At 34.3% G+C, this 18045-nt stretch overlaps 1 protein-coding gene across 3 annotated transcripts in view; it reads right to left on the reverse strand.

Annotated features, from left to right (window-relative positions):
• Window positions 1-13372: 13372 nt before the first annotated feature.
• The window catches only part of Ehbp1 (Eps15 homology domain containing protein-binding protein 1), a 462410-nt gene continuing 457737 nt past the window's right edge, over window positions 13373-18045 (reverse strand). For all 3 annotated transcript variants that reach the window (XM_090398822.1, XM_090398820.1, XM_090398821.1), the window contains one exon: window positions 13373-18019. In XM_090398822.1, coding sequence (XP_090254948.1) covers window positions 17941-18019 — 79 coding nt within the window. In that variant the 3' untranslated portion in view covers window positions 13373-17940. The remainder of the gene's footprint in view (window positions 18020-18045) is intronic.

The following is an 18045-nucleotide window of genomic DNA, read 5'->3' on the forward strand; positions in this document are numbered from 1 at the left end:
TTGATCTAACATGGTTTCCGAAAATAATTATGGAATTCTCTTGCATATCATTTCAGTGAAATAATATTGTTCAATAATGGAATTCAAAGCTAAGACCAAATTATTTCCATATTTGCATGTACCGGATAAGGTAATATTCACTCACATCCAGATTCCTCGACATGTTTAGAATTTGAAGAAAGTTATAACTGAACTGATTAATTCCATAGACTTGATTTTATCACCAGTTTTCATCTAATTAACATATTTATCATTCGTTATTGCAGAGTTTTAAAGAAATATATTAGGAACAAAAGTCAGGATGTGTAATTCTGTTTTTTTTCCTCCTAGGAAATGGATCAAGTTTCACTTAAGGAGGTGCATCTAATCAGACAATATAATAGCCTGAACTATGTGTGGATCAACAGGAAAGAAGGCCAATCATACCTCATGCTTCGCTTAAACAGTTAAGTTAGGTAAAGTAGTATTTGCAATTTTTTTAATTCGATCTACGCGATTTACAAACGTACTTTTGTCACATTACTCACATACTATCACTCTTTCATATACCATTATAACAGATTAGAATATTTAGGCTTCATTCTCGCAGTCGGTTTGTTAATCAGCATGTGTTCATAGGCTGGTTTGTCTCTTTTTACAAGAAGGAAACTCTACTACACCTCCCAAGCCTGATTAACTTATCCATCTACGTAAGTCTCCTAGACAGGATTTGAACCCACTTTTTCTCGTAACAATTATTTTCCTCAGTATCTAAGATAATCTTCTAATGCATAAAAGGCTTCATAAGCTTAATGATAAACAACTGGAACGTACAGTGGAAATAAATATACACTCACTAAAATTTTATCGACTTAGATAAACAAAGCCCTCAGCTTTATGATAATGTTACCTTCCAAGACACTCATTGTATTCAATAAAGTAATGTTCCTTACAATCTCTCATAAAAGAAACGAGCACGCCTTAGATGTTCGTCTTCCCACATACGTTGAATGCAGAGTTAGTTAGCCATTACCGTTGAAACAGTAAACAATGGACGCCTCCACACTTCAGCTTCGCCTTTTTAACGATATTTCGTGTCATTGTTCTTTTCTATCATTATCAACGAATTGCCTCCTTAATGCTGTGTAGGATGGAGGGAAAAAAGCTCTGAGAATACTGTACGTAACTTAGTAAAACTCACAGTGAAGATACCTTAAGAATGCTAAGGTGCTGCGAAGGGAAATATCTGCATTCTTACTTGTCACACTTTCTACACTTTCAAAAAGTATTCCTTGATCTCGGAGGTCTCTAGACTCATCTTATTATATCAACTTATCAACGATTCCACTTATTAAATGTATCTGCTAATTTTATGCATTTTCGAACTGGTTTGCTCGCTTTATAGTTAAAATCTGCCACCTCCTATGAGATAATAACTCACCTCAGTTTCTGACAATGCTTTCATAAATGTTTCTCGAGTCATAACGAGTTTTTGTTAAATTGTTCATGCGAATTTGGCCTTGAGGTTTATTTCTCGCACCCTTCTTCTCTTAGTTTTCTTTCTCACTTGTAAATCAGAGTAAAAACGATGCACACCATCAAACAAGCCCGTCTCATCTCTTCTTAAGAGATATCCTTCCCATGATAACCAAATAGCTGTGTCGATGAGGAGTGATGCTTCGTGAACGAAATGAGATGCAAGGATGATTCCAATGCATTCTGAATGTTAAAATGACTTGGTACTCAGTTATACAGCATTTGTCATAAACTGTATTGCTTAAACCCAAACCTGAATCTCTTCTAAACTCATCCTTCACTTGTATCTTAGGTTTTTCTTACCTCAGTTCTCAGTAAGTATATTATCGTAATTAGTATTATATATTTTAAATATATTCTTATATTATAAATGTCATAAAATATTATTTTTATTTACATTTTAATATTAAATTCAGTACTGAATGCGTGCATACAGTATCATACACATCACATTGATTGTAAAATGCGAGTTACATAGGCGTGCTCTAAAATGCTAGAATTTTTTAATCTTTGAGATCGATATGATCGATCCAAGATTAATGAGTTATTACTCCAGACTTTGAGGAGCCAGATCAGCCAATGTATTGTACGGAAAATAGCTACACGAGTATTTCATTTCTAGTATTAATTAATTTTTAGTAAAATAAATGAAGTAAATATATGCAAAATTCGTAATATTTAGGTAATATTTTGCAATGTATGCTGCTTATTTTACATTATTGTAATATATTTTCCAATATATTATCTTTCTGCTTCCTCTTTTTCTGAACGACCTCCACTCCATATGCTTCCATTCTTGCCAAGTATTTAATCGCGTCAGTCAACACTCCTGATAGATCTGCTGTCACTGGATATTACATTTCGACTCCTCCTGCAAGAAGGTACAAAGTGTTCAATTTCCTTGTCTGAAACTTTTGCCTCTTTAGGAATGTGATTTTTGCTCTTCCTCCCTGCTTCGGATAATCACGTGATAAAGCCTATGATAAAGATTATTATTTTTTGTTAATTATGTGGACTTCCCGGATAATATCAAACTACAGTTTACAGTGATGTCTGAGCATTAGATCTCAAGTGTTATTTTAATAGAAGAAGTGGGCAATTGTGCGCAGTTTTGCGATGGAAAAAGAAGATGCATTGATGGTCTTTGGAAATGCAAAGAAAGTTATGTAATTTACAATGGGTGTGATTTAGAGAAAGTTTTGAAACGCAACTGAGAGAGGAATATGTTTTTCTGTGATCTTTTATAAATTATGGTATTGTTATATGATTCTTTTTCTTTTGAAGGTTTAAATATTGTAAATTTTTTCGCTTGTTGTTGACATTTATTTTGAAACTATTAATGAAAATGTATTTTTTTTTAATATTTGTTTTATAATTCAGCATATTAAATTAACTTATAAGTTACTTGTGCAGAAAGGAAATACAAATGGTAATTGGTTTTCCAGGATTTTTGAAATTGCAATCGACGCATCGGATCTTCTGAAAATTCATAACTCTGTATTTCATTAAATATTTGTAATTTTAGTTTTCGTTTCTCGAATTTTCAAAGCATTTTAACTAGTAATTTGAGCAGGTTTTTTTTGAACGGGAACAAAATTCAATTTTAGACTATTACACTTTTTTTATATATAATGTTTGTCAAGTAGCTTTATTTTATCGTCCTACATGTTTCGCCAATTTTTCTATCTTCAGGGAATACAAAATTAGTAAACTATATGAAGGTAACAGACTAGGTTATAACTGATGGTTCTAATTCATACAAAAAATTAGTATTGTGCGTGTCTCGCGAACGTGATTTATTCGTTATGGCTCATGATGTCATTGTCATGAAAGTTCATTTCTTTGATGTTTAATGATCTGATTAAAGCTTTCCAAATTTCTGGTAAGGTTAGACCTTGATTCTTGTTTAGGTTTTCAGTTTTACGGGCGACTGTAGCTGCTTCCTTAAAGGTTCTTGATTTTTCCAAGATTTTTGAAATTGCAATCGACGCATCGGATCTTCTGAAAATTCATAACTCTGTATTTCATTAAATATTTGTAAATTGGCAAAACATGTAAGACGATAAAATAAAGCTACTTGACAAACATTATATATAAAAAAAAGTGTAATAGTCTTATACATAATTGTCAAGAAAAAATTCCACACAAAATTCAATTTTGTTTTCTATCTATCTAAATGCATGGCAAGATGTAAGTTGATAATTTGCAGTTAATAATTTGATTCATGTAATATTTTATGAAAAGCATTTTGTAGATAAACAATTTATTTCTATTTCGCGAAAATATTTTAATTGGCATATAATTTGTTTAGCAGGAAAAATAGGTAACGTATAAGACTCCAAACGTATAAAAGAAATCATCAAAGACTTAACGTATGAAACTGGTCCTAATCGTGCGAAATAAATTAATATAAATTAATTAATGTCATATTTCATACGGTACGAGATTAACAATTTATTAAATTGCTTATACTGTAATACAGAAAACCTAGTTTCTTTTCCTGTTGCAACATAAGGTATACTTCTCTTGCATTATTCATTTCCTTTCGATTAGTTTTTAACAGTGCTTGACATTGTTAAGCTCATTATGTTCAGCATTTAGCGAGAAACTATACTATTTGTGCTACCTCAATTGCTTCATATGAGTTTTAACGTCGGTTATAGTTATCATTGCCTCGTTCAGAAAAGCTTTTTACTGCGTACTTGTCATTCTGTGCACACGTTTGTTTTAAGTGCTTTCTATAAAAAATTTGTTTTTCAAAGTGAAACCCAAAGCATTTACTTTGTATACAGATACAGTACATACGAGTTCAGTTACATTGTGTATAATGTTCATTTATTTACGCAGAATAATGAAATAAAAATAAAACGAACAGCAGTCTGTTCCTGTATATTCGCTTTAGCTACTGTTCTATATACCAGCGAAGAACTATTTCATGCTGTTCGTTTCCAGAATTTATCATCGATGATGTTGTGCCTATTACGGCACCCATAACAGTGCCTCAATATTTTTCATTTGTGTACAGAGCTTACGTCTAAAGAAATCGAGGGTGAAAGGCCAAAATACTTTACTCTTTTATGCTCATTTATATTTGCTTTTCTGAATGTCGTACAGTTTTTTTTTTTTTTTCAAGACTAGTAAAGAAGTTGACGTGAACTTACATTAAACTAGGTACGCCTAGTTAGCGATTGATTAGAATTAACGATTGTTCGTCACGATCGTTATTGCATACCACAGATAAACTATTTGATGACGTTAATATATATCTGCAAGCAATTCTATAAATGCTTCCACGACGCATAACAGCTGAATTTTCACAGAAGACTCCGTTTTTAAGAAAGGTTCGTGAGCTGCCAGAAAGAATCGAAACACACACACACAGAACCTGGAACGAAAATGAGCCATGTGGAGCATTACGCGATATTACTTTACACGCTTTTCTAGTTTAATGGACTAATTTGGGTCTGAAGGATGGATGCATGGAAAATGTTTTTTTATACTTCAGTGCGTTTTCGTTTTCGCAAAGATGAAATTGGAGGAAGTACAATGGCGGGAGATAGATTCTCGTGATGTGGATTAGGTCCACTGGTTGAACTTGACTGCTAGGTCTTATATTGATCTCGTGACATAATAATGTTGTACGCAAAAGGAATGATTTTTAAATGCGCAGTTTCAGGAAAATACCATCTGAACATTTTTTGTGGTCAGTGCAAAGCCAGATATGAAACCAGCACAGCATACCTAGCGATATCAGCTAGGAGAATTAGTACACAACCGCAGACAGTCGATGATATTACCGACAATTTTCGAGCAGTAATTAATACAGTAAGTAATAAAGCTTCATAAGTAATTATGAAGCAAATTATCTCAAACACGTTTTGTTTATATCTGCACGTGTGCGCTGACTGCTACACGAAAGTTTGTAAAGATATCGTATATCTAGTATCGTGGGCAAATAATTGGTTAATCTGGAACCCCCTCTCTTCAGAGAGGGGGTTCCAGATTAATTAATTGTTTTATCCCTCTAACCAGGGAACTTTTTTGAGCCATTTCAGCCCTCTATTGAGTTGGATAGTGGTCTCATCCAGCAATAAAAAGCATTTGCCACCTAAAGTCAGTCATTCACAAATATTCTGATATTTATGCTCAAAAATCACTTTTATGCATACGAGAAGCTGCATGGCATGAATGTAAATATTGTGTGTGTGTGTGGGGGGGGGGGGCTGGCGTCAAGAGCAACTTATTTGTTGATATTCCTCTTAACGAGCTGGAGGCTGTAGTCATTGGAGAATTCTTCATGGGCAGGGCTGTTCCACAGAACTCGAATAGATGAAATGAACCCCGATGGTTTTGTCTTTTGGATGAGACAAACTACTACCCAACAGTTGCAGTTGCTAATGTTATTGTGGGTTTAACAGAAATGAGGGCCTGATAGATGCCAATTCTGTTAAACAGAATCCAGGGAAATTTCAGACACAGAAACTGACCATTTGGATGAAGTGTGTGAGAGAGAGAATAGAATTTGTACATTGTAATTTTATAGAGAGAAAGAAGGATGTCAAGCGTTTTGGTAGTTGATGTTATAGAAGTGATGTTGTTATGGCTGGAAAGGCTAGGAGTAGTCAGTCTGAGAAGAGAGATCTAGTCGTGATAACTGTTAAGTTGAGCATTGGCGAAGATAAGGGGAAACTAAGCTCAGTTTTGTGAGTGAGGAAAAAAGAGCCAACCTAGCCACATTCAATAGAAGTATTGAATGTGGCTAGGTTGCTATTCCGATTGAAGAATGGTGGAGGCAGAAGGGCACTTATTATAGATGACCTTGAAGCTTGGGACGTTGGGACGTTTTCACACTTCATGGTTTGTCGTATGAGAAGGATGAGTGGAGAGTGCTATCAGCAAAGCTGTGAATATTATGAATTTAATGAAAGTATATGGGTTAGTATATGAGGAAGAAGGTGGGTGAAATAACACAGCCTCGAAGAACACCTGCATTAATATGAAAAGATTTGATGCACATTACACTCAATAAATTATACGAGAGAGAGAGAGAGAGAGAGAGCTGGTAATCTGGTTACAAAGGGAGGAAGGCAAACCATGAAGATGTTTGAGCTTGTCAAGAAACCTGCGATACCAAACTCTATCAAATACCGTTGGAAATATGGAGTGCAACAGCAGCGTTTTTTTTTTTTTTTTTTTAATAACCTTTTTCTATAGCACATATTCAGAGATGGGTAATGTAGACGAGATCTGCAGTGGATTTCGAAGAAGTTAAGGTTGCTCGGCGTCGAGCAACCTCAACTTCTTCGAAACTAGTTGGCTGCTGATGACCTCCGTTAATTTAAACAGCACTGAGGTGGGGGGACTTCTTTTTACCTTGGCTGTGTATGGGCTTGTCTTCCATCGCTGCGGACTGGATGACAGCTGAATATAATATATAGAGCAGAAATGCTACAGACGTTAGTTAACACGTTCATTGCCAATCACGCGATATCGCGCGATGCGAGCGCTCACCTAACGGCCGATCACGCGTTATCGCGTGGACGTCGCTAACTAAATAAAAAAATAAAAAAAAATTTGGCCACCATACGAAATTCCAATTTTCAGCTTGGCAACGAAAGTGTTAAGCGCATTTCTCGATCACATATGCTTATAATGATTACTATGCTACAGTTTGATAAAATTATCAATATACTTCGAAGCTAAGAACGAGTTGATAACCACATCTTCTTTATTAAAGATAGAGTAGACACTATTTCTAGGAAATTCATAATATTACCCATTCATTAATAATTCTTAAACCACAAAATTACCCTAGTTTTGTTCTTGAAGTCTTCTCACTAATCTCAACTTCGTAATGTACAAATGACCTTAAATGATATAATCCGCTGCTTGTTATATACAAACTACCTGCAGTGTATGGTCTCTCATTGGATGCATCCAAGAGTATTAGCTGTTCAGACGGAAATTTTATTCTCAACTTGCAGTGTAAATTGCAATCCTATTTCATTCCCAGTGTTCATGATTCGTTTCATACAGCTACTAACGCGGCCCTCTCTGGGTGTTACAGGAACGTTACCAACTAATTTCATTGCTGTCACCAAGAGGCTTATACATCAATTTATTTGAATGGTTTGCTGCTTACAATGATAACAACGCTAGCGTAATGGAGATGATCTGCTAATAGTCCACTAGATTTACATAACACATTGCCTCCTTAGCCCAGATGCGACGACATTTGACCTTCTTGCTAGAACGACCTAAGTATGTATCCATTTTAAGACGCGAGGGTTTATATCCCCGAAACTTTAGTTTTTCATTCGCAAATCGGATAAAGAAGCAAGTAGAATGCTCGCATATTATGTTCTGCACTTAAACCAGGTTCGTTCTTGTCTAGGCTGTCCACGCTTTTAACATGTATTTGCACTGGAAATATAATTTGGCTATTTATGGTATATTGTACCGTATCGTATAGTGTATTAAGTGTGGAGTAATTGCATTTTTAAACTATTTAAGAGGCAAAGTCTCTATACTCTGTCATTACCTCCTTCGAAGGACGCATAGCTGCCACTTTTAAGGAAGAAATGAAAGTATTAACAAATAATAAAAGAAGCGTTCAAGGTTTTCAAAATTTTGTGCATTTTGGCCATCAAACATGCTATCATACTTTCCAGTTTTCAGAAAATGTGTCCGAGAATAATTTTTTTGAAATGGAAAAACAAATGGATTATATGAAACACTTTCAATCTTGATGTGTTAAATTTTGATACCATTTTTGTAATGAAAATGGTAGTTTAAAATATTTTTTAATTCGACTATTTCAACTACCTCATATCTGATTTTCGCAGAAGAAACTTACTTCCAAAAGATAAATAAAATATTATTTTGTTGTTATTGCCACTCTTGAATATGAATATTTTAAGCAGGCCAAGTACTCTTTATTGCTTAGTAGCAGGGCAGAGGATGTTTGCTTTGTCATGAATCACCCGCATTTCTCAAAACGACAATTCAAAAGTGTATGATCGTTCAAGTTTAAAGACCTACCAGAAACACGGGTGTTCTACACCACGTGGTAGCCTCGAGCTCCTCTCTATATGAAATGTTCAGCAATAGCTCGAGCATTGTCGTTCATCCAGCTTTAGTGCTTTCCATGCACTCTAACAAAATCCAGAACGCAAGGAAAGGACCAGAGAATTAATAACAGACGACTACTAGATGTAAGTATTGCCTCTGGAAATACACATTCATTTCTCGCAGTGTACGCCGATGCGTCCACTTTTTCGCCACCATGCTGGTATTGCCTCAAGACAGACAAATCATTGCCATGTAGGCGTGTGTGTGTGTTGTAGGAAGAACTTGTTTAATCGTGTGGTGAGTTGGTATTACTCTCAGGCACGAATGATATTAAAATGGGCATTCACTCGGAATATATTGTATATACCCTGAGTATTGTTTACCTACATTCTAATAAAATAAAATAAAATGTAGCTGCACTTGGAACAGAAAAATAAACAATTCTATATTCGTTCGTGTTATTAACATAACCGTCTTTAGGTTTGGTTGCTCGCTTTATATATTACTAAGCCCTTGTAAATGTTCGTATTCCTTGTAGGAACGCGAACGATAAATTTAGCACGTTTTCCATTATTAGTTCTTTAAACTTATATAATTTATGCATACGTTGATATCTTGATTGTCGTTTGTATTGAAATACTGGAGGTATATCGAATAACCGACTATTAGCATTTCGTTATCTGTACCCGTAAATTCATTTCGTCCGAAATAACTGACTATGATATTTAGTCTTTAGGAATCTTACTGAAATATACTGACCCATATTTGGAGAGCTTAATTTGCCCGTCCGCCCGCATCATCCTCCATCGTACGAAATGACCTATTTAAAATGCATAGGACACTTTTCCAATCGCGTTATAATGGATGCAGACCACGAAACAGCTACTTATATTGTTACTACTGACATTATATGCCGCCTTGTACTTCTGATTTTAGTTACTAGCCAATAGATGAAAAACTACACAAGAAGAGGAATAAAACGATGGGAAAATAATCGATGTACATATCGATACGTTTTTAATTGTTCAATTTCACCGAACAATTAAAATTAGGATTTAATAACGAAAACTTGCTTTTTTTTTAAGTAAAAAAAAGCAAAATTACTACTTTGAAAGTTGAAATCGATTGGAAAACAGAAAATGAAAACCATGATACGTTGTTCACAGCCACTTACAACAGAGGATACTTTCAAAATTTCACATTCAGAATTTATTCTTCAAATTTCAGATATCATCATTACTTGATAATATGCCCTAATTGGATGTAATAAACACTATGTAATTCTTCTACTTCTTTGAGTGCCATTTATTTTGAGCGATCCTCAGCCACTCTGAACAGTCCCTCAGAGTTCATGCCAGTCCACTGTCTGATGTCTGCCAGCCAAGATTTTCTTCGTCTTCCATTTAGCTTCCCTTTTATAATCAATTGAAGTATCTTATATTTTTCATCACGAAGTAGGTGACCAAGATATGCAGTTTTCCTTCTTTTTATGGTATCTAATAGTTCAAGTGATTTCCCCATTTGTTCCGGTACTTCCTGATTGGACGTTTTTGCTGTCCATGGGATTTTTAACATTCGTCTGTATAACCACATCTCAAAGACTTAGTCTTTTTATTGCTGTTGTCTTCAAGGACCAAGTTTCTGCACCGTACAGCAGCACAGACCATGCATAGCATTTAACCATGCATACTCTAAGCTCTAAATTTAAACTGCGGTTACACGGTGTTGATTTCATCAAGAGAAAATTTTTTCTTGCCATTTCAATTGTAACTTTTATGCCCATTTCTGGGTTGCAATTTTCATTTAACCAGCATCCGAGATATTTAAACTTTGCTCCTCTTTCTATTTGTTCTCCATTTATAGAAAGTGCTGAATTAAGAATTGGTTTCTTGCTTATGACCATGAATTTAGTTTTGGTGATATTTATTTTTAATCCAATTTTTTTCACTCTCTTCATTCACTGAAGATCCTGAATATTGTCAGCCAGCAGAGCTGTGTCTTCAGCATATCGGATGTTACTGATGATTTCACCATTTACATTAATCCCTTCCTTTCAAGACTTTTTGAAATATGGCTTCTGAGTATGTGTTAAAAAGAAGAGGTGACAGCACACATCCTTGCCTTACTCCTCGTTTGATGTTAATGGAGTCTTTAATAATGACATCAACTTGAACAGATGCCTTTTGGTTCCAATATAAGTTTTCAATGATCCTGATGTCTTTACCATCTAATCCAATTCTTTTTAATAGTGCAATCATTTTAGCATGTTGGACTTTGTCAAATGCTTTCTCGAAGTCGATGAAGCAAATGAATATTATCTTGTTTTGATCAATACATTTTTGGAATAAGATTTAAGAACAGAAAAGAGCCTCTCTTGTTCCCAAACCGTTTCTAAAGCCAAATTGGGTATCACTGATGGTATCTTCACATTTTCTGTATATTCTTTTTTGAATTATTTTCAGAAACATTTAGAGAACATGACTCATTAGGCTGATCTCATTCTATAGTCATTACAAGTTTTCGCATTCTTTTTTAGGTAGCACGATGAAGGTGTCGAACTGTAACCAGTCTTGAGGGATTATTCCTGTATCGTATATCTTATTAAATAGCTTTACTAATATATTAATGTTGTCACCTTCTAATAACTACTATTTCTGCGGGTATTCTATCCGGGCCTAAGGCTTTACTATGTTTAGCTGAGTTTAGTAAACATTCTACCTGTGATCTTAGAATGCATGGACCTTCCATTTGTTCATAAGTATTTTCTGGGTTCTGTCTGTTATCAGTAAAGAGTTCTATATATTTCACTCATTCTTGTATTTTGTCATCCTTTCGGATATTATTTCTTCCTTTTTGTTCGAAGGATACAGAATTGTTTTTTCTTAAATATACCTGAGGTCTCTTTCAGCTTTTTGAGTGGATTAAAATTGTCGTGCTTTTCATGTAGAATTTCTATTTCTTTACATTTTTCATTCATCCAGATTTCTTTTGCTGCTTTGATCTTGCGTTTAATAATTTTCTGAACCTCTTTATATTTTGTTGGACTATGATTTTTATATGATCTGCGTTGATCCATGAGAGAAAGAATTTCGTCAGTTATCCAATCTTACTTTTTTACTGCTCTATGAGGACACAATGTATTGGTACATTTCTCTATGAAGACAGATTTTAATGATTTATCAACCCTCATGATGCCATCATTCTTGATAAGTGCTAGCTCTTGATTCAGATCTTGACTCAATTTGCTTCGTATCTCTGGGTTTTTTTAATTTTTCTAAATCAAACCTTTTTTTATTGATGTTTCTTAAGCATAGCTTTCAGTCTAAGTTTTAATTCTGTCACCAGTAGATTATGTGTAGATTATTCTTCACCAGGTAACTAAGGTTTCCTGCCGCACATGTAGAATTTTTTTTTTAACTTGATTTTTCTGTCTAAGCGGCAGGTATTAAAACAGTCTTTATCACAAGTTCTCCTACTACGAGTATGTGCGCGCGCAACACTTTTTGAACTGACACTTCCGTAACGCAACTCTTTTTTCATGTCAAATTTTAGGATAACGAAGTACTTTCTTTTTAGATTTTTTTTTCATGTCTCTGATCCCAATAATAGCAAGGACATCACACGGCTATCATTACTTTACTTTTGGATTATTTCCATATATTAGTCAATATGAAAACAGTATTCCCCCACACCTTCAGCTCCGAGGTATGTAAAAAATTTTTTTTATTTCTGTCTGGCGTTTGTTGTTGTTTTAAAACTTCTGTTTCATTAATATTTAAGTCCAACTTTTTCAGCGTACTGAAAGTTATTAGTTATACTATAGTCACATAATCCTGACATTCTATGTTTTTAACTCGCTTCCGTAAAGATGCCAAGACTGACGCATCGTCGATGGCATACTTTTCCTTCTGCAGAAACACTGTGTGGTCCTTTAAGTAGTATCCTACTACTCACCTGAAACCCCCCCCCCCCTAGTTAATCCTCCAATTTCGTTACCACTCATTGGTCCTTAGTACTAACTTCCTAGATCTTCTTGTGCGTTTCTAGTCGAGGTGGAGTCCGCATACTTCCATCGGCTAATAATTGTTGTGTACAGTTGATCTTTAGGTAATAGGATGCCACTTATTATTTATTTTTATTTAGCGTATGATGTACAGGTCTCAGGATATTACATAAAACAGCATAAAAACAATTGCAAAAATTATAAAATGGCACAATAGGTTGAAATCATTAAATATTAAAAATCAGGGATCAAAGCTTAACCTTTAAATCCCGGATCCACTCCAGGAATTCGGGGGTCAGTTTAAAAAAGTCCTCTTTAGTGCCTGAGAATAAGTAGATAGGGCACTCAAGCACAATGTGATTCACAGTCTGGAGTATTGGACCAGAATCGGATTTATGACCCGATTTAAAGTGGTCCATACATGAAGAAGCCCTCCAGACAAGATGTTGGATTTGAAATGGGAATTTGAAGATTGGAGGTATGTTGAAGCCAAAGCTCTTCCCATAACTCGCATAGGTCGAAGTTCTGGTCGTTCATTTGTATTGCACTCCTCCAGACAGGGCGCCTGGATGCCACTGATATGGCATATCATATGAAAATACCTTTGTGAAAGTAATTTGGATTGGAGCGTTTAAAATTACTGCCGAAGCAACTAAAAGCTAAGGCCTGGTATTATGCCCTTTAACTATGTTGTGTTTTGTGGCATGCAAGACATGATTTTTTTCCCAATGTCATTGAAAAAAGGAAAAAAAAAACGAGACAAATAATAAACCATTTCCAAAATTAGCTATATGAAACTTTATTGTTTGTTAGTTCGCCTGCTTTATTGTCGGTTGCTGGCATCGCTCAGATTAAACAATCCATACCAGTACATGTACACTTCTGATTTGCTATACACATTCAACTATTCGTTATACAACCTTCTTGTATTCTTAAATGATATCTTTCTAAAATATAAACTGAAACAAATGCATGATTTCTTTGTGCAGTTCAGTTACTAACAAAAAATGAAAAGCAGAAGTGAATACAAAAATTCTATCAAATCTTTCGTCAACACTAAATATTACTGCTAAGAATTACATATGGCCAAAAACAAACAAACAAACACAACGGGAACATTAGATATATCATTTCAAAACATCACTTTTTACAATACATTCGCCATAACATGAAATTACTTAACTTGTATTCTGTGCAAGAACCCACACACACACACACACACACTCTTACACAAAATAAGGGTCAAACAAATCTGAATTCCATGTCAAGCTTTCGGCGTTTTTATTTGCACATTAAATCTACTTGAAACATGGAAATAACATATTTAAGATAAATAAAAAAGCTTTCGTCTTCTAAGTAACAACGTTAACAGATAATTAGCGTTACTTAGATAACGCAGCGATCTAGGTAATAGTTAAAAAATACAATATTTACTACATTTTAAAATCATGAATGTATTATTAGTATTGCACACAAGGAATAAAATATAAAAATTAACGTTAAATTTAAACCTCGTCCGTATCGCCCCCCCCCCCTCATTTTTAACTGCCAGATGTAGCAAGCAAGAAACTTGTCTAGCAGTTAATAACAAGGCGAAGGGCTTCAGACTGATTTCACTTCTGTGCGAGAGTAGCCTTCTGGCTTTTCTATAACAAATGACTGCAGGACAATTGTGAATGTAATGATACTCGTCTTCCTTTATAAAGCAAGATATATGAAAACGAACGCAAAAGTTCTCGCGCGAAATTAAACACCAGAAATATTTATTTCTTACATAAGGGTAAAAAACCTTCACGATAACCGGTCTGGAACAACAAACACGTATCCACTTTGTTAAGCAAGGGCTATTCTTTTTCTGCATCCGATATACAGTACAGTATATAAATTTGCTTAGAAACATTTTCATCGTGCCAATAAAATTAAGTTTATCTTTAAATATTAATACACACGTGTTTAAGCATACCAACTCTACGAATTTCTGATGATGTCAAATAATTCGGTGGATTTGCTAAACAAAACTAAATCTTGGTATGTAAATGACAAAAGCTGTTTTTAAAATTAGGTTTTAATTTTATCTTACATAATGCTACGTAGGAAAGAGACGCGAATGTAACGAAAACATTAGATCAATTTCCATTACGGACTGAAATGAAATAAACTACCGGTTTTGCTTTTGTTTTAAACTTGGACCTATGTATACTGAAGTTTTTTTTTTTTTTCTTTCGCCAAAAAAAAAAAAAAAAAAAAAGAAGCAATCCCAATAAAATCGGTCATAACATTACCACTACATTCTGAACAGAGATTTATTCATTTTATTTCGCATAAAACAAATCAGAACACAGTTTCTTGTTATAAGCAAACCTATGTACGTTTTTTCTTTCTTTTGTATATGCATTTAAAGACGGAAATAGTGCACTCCAGAATCTCTATTACACTTAAACACAAGCACGTATGCGCACAAACACGTATATTTATAATTATATTGTATTTCATTCCATATCTGGACCTGTTAGCGACCACTATGCCAGCGTTCCAAGGCAGTGTAAGTAGAGAAGCATCGGGCTACTGAAACAGTATATTTAAAAATAACAGATCTACGGAACTGCAAAGAATACTTTGTAAACATGTCAAAACATTTATAATTAATTCCGCATTAAGAAATAGTGACTTTTTTATATACGAATGTAATCCTAATGCTAATTACGGCAGAACTTGTAATGTGGCAGATGAGAATCAAAAAAAAAAAAATGCATTACATCACATACTTTCTTTGAGTGTATTTTTACTATAAATGCACAAACGATAAAGTAACATTTAAATAACGTTTCAAAAATTGTTTTCATGTCTTTACAATAAATGCAAAAGTGCTGGCATAAAAATAACAAGTCAGACAGCAACAATGAGTACAGTAAGCTCTCAGGGACGGTACGAAAAAATTAATGTATAGGGTCTAAACATCATTTAACATGTTTATTCATGTTGAAACTACCCATAATGTAATTTCATTTACATTGAAGGGTAGTTGAAAATGCACATAAAGGTCATTAAATTACGACTCATCTGAATTTCCATCGAAAATACAATGGCTAATGGAAATGGGTATACAATATCGAATTATAACATACTGTAATCAACATGAGCAAGGTAGACGCATTTCAAAATGCTTATTTTGTTATTGATAAATATGTAAACAAAGTGCAGGTTATCCTAACAATTTTGTGTTAATCGTATGCATAAAAATTATTTAAACAGTCAAAAGGATAAATTGGGGCATAGCGGTTCCAATTTCTCAACAACTTTGATTACAGTCATGAATGAATAATTTCATGATGTAAGGAGTAGAAAATTAATATCTCCGTTTTAATGTTAAATATATATATTTGTAAATATATCAAATACGCTTTTATCCGGTTATTTTTATTACACAATGGACATTCATTGTCTTAAAAATGAGCATTATAAAAGAAATGAGAAACTGATACGCAGTGAATGATTTATCAAGAATGTTGGGTCAGTGTGTATTTTTTCTACATAACACATACGCACTTGACATATCTGCAGATTAATACAAGGAAGAGGGAGATGTTGCAACACATGGAAATGCATAACTACGATCTGTATAAAAGTCGTCGAAATAAAAATTGGTGGGAGATAAAAAAAAAAAAATAACTGTTACTAAAGTTTCAACCGAGAGGTTAGGGTTCTGAGGTGTTGCCCATACGTCATGGAACATTCCGTAGAAAGGGTCTCTGCGTGAAGCCGAAAATGGAAGGCATTTAGGTGATGTGGTTTTTCATAACTAATAAAAAAAAAAAAAAAAATCTGATGTTAGAAACTTATGAAGTTGCTTCATAAACACGGGCACTTTCTATGGCATTCTCCATGACTTATGGGCCATCGTGTATATATTTTTCTAGTTACGTTTAACCAAAAAAAAAAGAAAAAAAGAAATCGAAATAAGCTTCTGCTCATTACTAAAAATTCAGTAGCAAAAACTAGTTTTTAATGATTTTATTATAGATATTTCGTTTAGTATGACAAATTGATGTATTCCATAACCATAATGGACGGGCAGCCATGTCTATGTTCGCTAAAATTAATTACCTCATATCTTTGTTTTACAGTATATTGCTGTAAATGCTATTTCCGCAGTCACGTGCCGAAACTCAAATTTCACGAAGAATTGTTTAGTGAAAAGAATGATGACGCGTTTGAAAACTGACCCATACACTCTAGCATAGAGATGTGGGAACTAATAGTGGGCCCCAAGTTATTGTCAGGTTCCACTATGTAATTACTAACCTTCTCATTTCTGTTATCGAAAGGCTGATTACGACCAACGCCTGAACGTAGGTGTGAGATTACTGGAGCAGGGCTTGATTGTTAGGGTGGGTATGGGTGGAGCGAAACTAGATGGAGCGTGTCAGACTGACGGCCGTCGTCAATTGCTTACTGGACTCAGATTAGGAAGTAGGAACCGCCCGCGTGCAACGGGAAGAAATTGGAGGTCGAGTGGAGTTACAACCCAACTTAATTAGGGAGCAAGAAACGAGAACTGTCAGCCTGATTATCAATGATAAGAAATCTGGGATGCTACTTTCTATGCAGAAATAATGAAGAATGAAATGGGTATACTAAAAAAAAAAGTTTTTTTGAAAAAGTTACAACTGTCGGGAATGTAATGTATTTTAAAATTTTCTTTCTCTATCGATTTTTAAAAGTGTTATCATAGAGCTATATAGTTCTCTTGACAGTACTGGTGAACCATCTTGGTTTGGATGAAACAAGAAGCAACTTAAGCTACTTTCCCTAAGTAATCCGTTCTGGAATAATACAGTTAAAGACTGATAGTTTTACAATCAAACACTATCTCTGTTATCGTCAGAATTCACGCACTTTGAGAGATCACGTCAGGTGAATTAAATCTGTGTTAATAGTACAGTATTTTTGGTTTGTTTACAAAACAAAAATGATTAAAATCAACTTGTAAGAAGTATAAAAATGTAAAAGCTAACAAATTATACACAAATTCTATAAAATATAAAATTCATCACATCGAAATATACATAAATACTTGACAAATAAAGAGATGCAAATATTACACTTTCAGAGATTTTTATACAAACAGTTGTGAACTAGGATAAGCTACAATAAAGACATAACTTTTTTTTGGGGGGGGGATGCATTTTTAACCTATATAACCTATATTTGTTAAAGAAAAAAGCATTAAAGTTCATTTGCTTTTAACAAGAATGCCAGAGGAACACATATATTTATTGTACCCAGCTCATATATCCTAACGCGACAACATGGACGGGGTAATGGAAAGGATGATAAGCCCAAATATTTCATCACTGAATGGTACATTTCTTTTCCTGCAGTGAGTTAGGATCCGTGGCTACTGTTTGCATTATCTCATCATCCTCAATTCTGAAAGAAACAAAAGTTACGTATTT

Source organism: Typopeltis vanoorti, chromosome 10, assembly GCF_054136105.1.
Source record: "Typopeltis vanoorti isolate ZY-2024b chromosome 10, IOZ_Tvanoo_1.0, whole genome shotgun sequence".
NCBI classification, from domain to species: Eukaryota; Metazoa; Arthropoda; class Arachnida; order Uropygi; family Thelyphonidae; genus Typopeltis; species Typopeltis vanoorti.